This window comes from Epargyreus clarus, unplaced genomic scaffold (assembly GCF_041222505.1).
Source record: "Epargyreus clarus isolate Ecla_fem2 unplaced genomic scaffold, WU_Ecla_fem_2.2 ptg000014l, whole genome shotgun sequence".
NCBI classification, from domain to species: domain Eukaryota; kingdom Metazoa; phylum Arthropoda; class Insecta; order Lepidoptera; family Hesperiidae; genus Epargyreus; species Epargyreus clarus.
The window spans coordinates 2,078,027-2,084,399 of NW_027332222.1; the positions used below are offsets into that span (position 1 = coordinate 2,078,027).

The 6,373-nt window shown below is 35.4% G+C and overlaps 1 protein-coding gene across 1 annotated transcript in view; it reads left to right on the top strand.

Moving 5' to 3' along the window:
- The window catches only part of LOC140747154 (neuroligin-4, X-linked), a 114,012-nt gene extending 108,172 nt beyond the window's left edge, over nt 1-5,840 (top strand). Inside the window, exons 10-11 of the mRNA XM_073079429.1 lie at nt 2,478-2,596; nt 3,361-5,840. Of these exons, the coding sequence (XP_072935530.1) occupies nt 2,478-2,596; nt 3,361-4,358 (1,117 nt within the window). The 3' untranslated portion in view covers nt 4,359-5,840. The remainder of the gene's footprint in view (nt 1-2,477; nt 2,597-3,360) is intronic.
- Nucleotides 5,841-6,373: the final 533 nt, after the last annotated feature.

The following is a 6,373-nucleotide window of genomic DNA, read 5'->3' on the forward strand; positions in this document are numbered from 1 at the left end:
ACGTGTCTCCACACCACAAACCGGTATTTTTAGAAAGACAGTTGAAATTTTTGCAATCCCTTTACTGTAACTGCTGTTATAATAAACACAAATAAGAACAATAAAACATATTTTAATATGGTTATTTTTTTAAATAGGTAAATTATAATGACTTACGTATGTAAGGATCTCTTAAAGCATAATAATAATTGCCCCAATCTTCCCAAACGCACCACATAATAACCGTTTGCTCCGCACGCCACCTGCGCTAACCTCAGCGGGAAGCAGCCCGTATAAATTGTACTAACATTTAGTTTAGACATTATCCACACGTGTTATCGTTAGTTGAAATGTCTAGTAAATGTTTCCTTTGTCTATGGAATGTATTTTGTATTGTTTGCGCAAGTTTTTTCTAAAGTAAAGCCGAAAGTTTTGTAATCCACATTAAAACGAACTTTGTGTTATGGAGTTTCTTGCGCCACTTCTTCTCTGTACCGAAATACCTTCAAACCGAATTCTGTAAAGAATCTACTTTTAAGTTGCTGATCATGAATGAAGTATGATGAGATTTTTTTTATAATATAGGAGTAGCAGACGAGTATGCAGTCCACCTAATGGTAAGTGGCTACTGCCGCCCATGGACATCTGTAATCAGTCCCAGATAGGATTGGATAACCTACCTGAGGACAGCTACAGATGCGCCATTACAACTGAGGACCAAGCTAGGACGCCTTAGAGAAGTATGTTTTACCGCACCCTTCAAACCAGAACACAGCAGCGCTTAACTCTGCTGTTATGACGATGCCGCCGGAATTGAACCAAAAAGAGAACCCTTTCTGGTTACCACTACCTTCAAAATATACTAATACATATTACTAATGAATGTTAATATAAAATTACTTAATGGAGATTTTATATTTACTATACCATAGTCAACTTCGCACTAACAAATTGTATTACATACAAAAGTATTTTCCATCTCAAATAATACACCAACATTTACAGCACTCTCACACACAGCTGTTGGCTACACGGCTGTCAGGTTTAATGTTTTGATACAAAACATTAAAATCCATTAAACTGTAAGAGCTAAAAGTTTTAGCTAGCTTTGTTTGGTGCTCAGTTCACAACAATATTGTTCCGCAAAGCAAAAGTTACTAATAATTTTGAATTTATTATAATGGATGTGTGTAGCTTGGGAAGATCATAGTTTTTACCGATCTACAAAGTCCCTGTGGTTATGTAGTTGGTTACTAGTCTACAAAGTTAAGCGACGTCGAGCGATTCGTTAGTAGCTATAACTTGCACAATTTCGTATTATGATTGGACAGCGGTCTATAACCTTGTCTGGATACTTTTAATCACTTTAAACCTGGAGTTGTTCTTCCTTTTATATTATCTAAAATTAGTGCCAAAAATATGTATGTATCATTCTCCATTCATCCCAGCAGCCCAAACTGCTACACGGATTTTAAATAGAAGTCTTTGGATTAATCTAAATTGTAGGAGTAACATGGGCTACATTCTGAAAGTAGTTGAGCTTTTTTTATTTTCTACCTCTAGTTCTTAACACTATTAGCCTTTTAACATTATTGAAGCTAACTATATACTTCATTCACGTACGTAATTAGAATAAAAAAACAATTATAAAACGTCCACGTGCTATATAATTCTACTTGTATTTCATATCAAAACAGAAATGATCACTCATGCATATTCTCAATTGCTTATTAACTTAATGGTGTGCGTTATTCAGAATCCACCATCCTGAGAGGACTCTGTAAACAATGGACTTCCTTCCCTTAATATCTTGATTATCATACTGTACAAACTAACACGCATACATAATATCTTCCGGAGACCCTCCTCCGAACAATAAAGTGATTAATTTACAATTGTCGCTAATTTTCTTGACAGTTTGCTCCTCGCCTGGAGTGTTTTCCTTCATTACGTTATTAATAAGTTTGTGGAAATTTCTCTAAGAATATAATTGTAATCATTTTTGAGCGCCCTCAAATCGTCGCGGAAATGAATAATTTCTTTTTGTTTCTCCTAATTGGCGTTTCGGCTAATAAAATAACGTTCGTTATTTCGAATATCTGTTTTAAAAGTTGTTAGCAAAGTTTTTAATTACATTATATTGAATTCCTTGAATCCACCTTCATTCTTTTCTCACCTCTTCGAAGGTATCACGTTTTTCCAACCGACGACAGAACTTTTCTGAACTCCACACCACAGTCGCTTTCATAAAAAAAAAAGAAAAAAATTGCACTGTAAATGAAAAACATATTCTCCCGTGCCTAATGTATGGGAGAATATGTTTATACAATGGAAAACGAAAGTTTATTCGCATACTATCGATCGATATCGAGGAATTTATCATTTTTATTTTAAAACAATAAACTTCCTATAGATTATCCAGTAATATTTAAGTAAAGTACTATTTCCAGACCCAAATAATATCAAACAAATTTTATTAAAAAAGTCTATTTTGTCAGGAATCCGAATGAACTTCAACGTCAGGAGTCAGTCCTGCCTATCTCCAGGGAACGCAACAGATACAAAAGCATCGTCTGGGACGAGTATGACACCCTCCACCAAAAGTATTTGGAAATCGGTAAGAAATATACATGAATGTCTACCTTCTAAAGAAATATTATAATTACTTTCTCAAGAAAAAGAAAATAAATACTAACTCAGAATAATGCAGTGACATAATTAAATTCGTACCATCTGTAAGAAATCTAACAACATAATATTGTTCTGCATGTGAGTTTGTATTTGAAATACTTCAGTTTAGATCAATTAACTTTGATAAGAATCTTTAAGGTTTATGCAAACAGTAATTAATTACTCTGTTTCATAATCACATTTCTCAGTAACTTCATAATCAAGTCGCAATCTGGGATGGGAAACAATTTCAACTTTAATTAGCACCTTACGTGTCAAGAATTATTAACTTTAGTAATTGAAAATAGCTAGCAATTCCAAAGTTTTCACGAGTTGTCCGAAATCCTTGGAGTCCTCCGAATTAATTTTGTTTTTCATAACTTAGTTATTTAAGATTGCCAGCTGCTTACTTATTAAATTGTTTTCTCATTCGTCGGTAGTAAAGCATTTTGTTACTTTATATTTCAAATGAATTCCGCAATTATACGAAATCTCTCTTAAAGAAGATTATTTTTATATTTTATGGGTATCTTCACTTCACAGAGGCAATAACTCAAAAAGACGGTTACATACGAGATAAGAATTCGTATAAAGTTTAGATTCAGTCTCATATAATTTTAACAAAAAAGCATACATGTAAAAAGGTATCCCGAAAGCCCCGAAACTAATCCCAAATATTTTGTCCGGTTCAAACCCAAAATTCAATTACAGGCATGAAACCACGCATGAAGAACCATTACCGGGCACACCAGCTGTCCGTGTGGCTGCGGTTGATCCCCGAAATCCACCGCGCGGGGATGAAGGACGTCGTCGCAAAACACAACCTATTCCGCAACCACAATGACCCGGAGCTCTACGACGGGCTCGTCCGACCCGACCCGCTTACCCGGGCCAACTTTTACGACCCCACTCTAGAGCTCTATAGAAAACCCTACAACGTCACCCTCGACGTGCCCTCAACAACAATGGACACGTACGTGACTACTTGCATCAGCGTCATGTCGGCTCGCCCGGGTGCGCCGGTGACCCAAAGCCAACCGAACAATAACACGCACGCTCAAGACGTATCCAATTATGAAGTCGCTGGATACACGGCTTATTCTACCGCTTTGAGCGTTACTATAGCGATAGGATGTTCGTTACTTATCCTTAACGTGCTTATTTTTGCTGGCGTGTACTACCAACGGGACAAAACAAGGTTACAAGTAAAAGCACTGCAGCAGCAAAAGAGAAACCACAATGCGACGTTCGACAGCGTATCGTCTAAACATCCTCATTACTTTGTTGGCCATTCGCAAAGCTCGAGCACGATTGTAGATATAGATCATCAAGATAAGAATGCAATTATCGCAATGACAAACCGCGTACCACACTTTACAAATGCAAATTGTCCAAATGTTTGCCACACAGGAATTCAGATGTCGAATTTGTCGCAGAAACAGAGTCCGACGAATAGAGCGCAATGCACAACTTTACCAAGAAAAGTGGGATTCAGCTATCAGAACCAGATCTGTAATGCGTCGAACTGTATGACTCTGCCGAAGAATGCGACGTTTATGAGTAGCGGTAATCTGCCAGATGTGCAAGCTCAGACCGGACAATCCCAAACTCCAGGGAATGGGTCGGTCCCTCCTTCCTCGCCCCCCTCTCAGCACTTCTCGCAGAAGTCGAGGGTCCCCCAGGCAGCAATGTCCGAGATGAACGTATGAGAAATGGAGGATATTTACAATTATGTGTAAAGTGAAATGAATAGTGACAGAGACACTAAAATCAAAATCACTGGACAAAGCACGGTTGTAAATATCGTAAATTGAAACACAGTGTACATAAGTGTATGACGTAACAGGTACATTTTAATGTCTATAGTGTATCGTAAATGTAAGCGAAGTCGGGTGTAAATGAATAATATTGTTTTTCTTGTACATAAACATTTTGAATTATAAAGGTATAGTCCGCGCGAAACTGCTAGATCGCTCTGAAGTTGTTGCGCGCAGGTTTAGTTACCATATACTTCGTAACGTAAGGGCACACCAACGCAACTATGTACCCGTGGGCGAGAGCGGGCAGCGGACGGGTGCCGGGAGGGACCCGCGCTGTATTCATCCTGCTAATATCTGCATTTTGCTATTGCGACGCGATTCGTATCTATATTCGGAGCGGACTAGCAGTTTGGCGTGGACTATACGTACGATGCGTTACGAAATTTCTGACGTCGAGTTTAACGGTTTCATGATAAACCCATTGTTATCTCACTCTAGACTAACGTCGTTCTGAATGGCGTTATTATTGTAAATAATTAGTACCTTAAAGACTGTAATACTATAATATTATTTGACTTCGTGTCAAATTTTCCCTGTATTTATCTCGATGGGAAATTATATTCACTATGGATGTTATGCGTATTAAATTAATTTAAATTGAATATTTTATTCGAATCACTGCCCAATGTCAATGTTCTAGATGTAAAAAGAATTGAAATTTACGTTAACATAAACTGATTAATACTCCAATATTTGTAAACATTGATTAAATCGTGTCAATTTCATAGAATCGATATTAAATGAAATAGTACAAGAAAAATATTTTATAAGTGGCAACGGGCGGTAACAAATATATTCCACCACTATTCAAATGAATTTAAATTTATTTGTTGCTACTGTCGACAGATAAGTATCAGATTTTATTTATTGTTATGTACAGTAAAATCGTGGTCATAAATTTTCTTCTTTTTGACATTTCAATAACTTTTGTATTTATAAATCCAATCTGTCTGAATGAAAACATTCCAAATAAATGAAATACAATTTTAATTGTAGTCATCGAAATATTATAAGCATGAATGTTTGGATCAAATTAAATAAGATTTTAATTATCTCTGGATTATATTAAATAGTTGGTTAAATGAATACCAATAAGCCTTTATTACTGTTTTCTGTATAAAATCCTACAAAAAAATATCATCACAATAATTTCAGTACGACTGATATACTTGCAATTGATACATAATATATTACATGTATGTAATATTTCGATGATTATTAATACATATAATATTATGTGTTATGTGTATCCTTATTCTCGTTGCAACATAACACCAACATCATGTTGTTTGTTTGTTTGATCATATTATCTAACCGTTACTATGAATCTTATGACAAGTATCATCTTAAAAAAATAAGACAGAATAAAATTCGTGAAAATAAAATTCCGAGTTTATTTTTTTCCCCTTTCTCGTGAAAACAAGTTTATTTATTCATTCTTCCTTAACAAATCAAACGTTAAATACTGTTAAAAACAAAACAATAATTGAAATTGGTTGAAAATAACTAAAAAAAAGGAAAGTATTGCAGTCCCCTTGAATATCACTCCAACAATTTTGACGAATCCAACGAGAAACCTTTAAATATTATTAAAAGTCGTTTGGGCTATATAACGTGCTAAAGAATCAAACAAAATTATATAAATTCAGAAATACATATCAGCGTACAGACATACATAATACATACATGTGCATTACCTTCCTCAGACGGGTAAATTAACTCATTTGTTTCAATAGCCACTGCCCTCACACTTATTTCTGTCAATAGTAATAGCATTTTCACATGTGGGGTTTAAGAGGTGTGTTAAGCTAAAGTGTTTATAAGACGGTTCTCTCTCTCTCTACCTAGTTGTTATCCACCCGAGAAAATTCAGAGTCGTAAAAATGTATTGTAGAGCGAAAAAA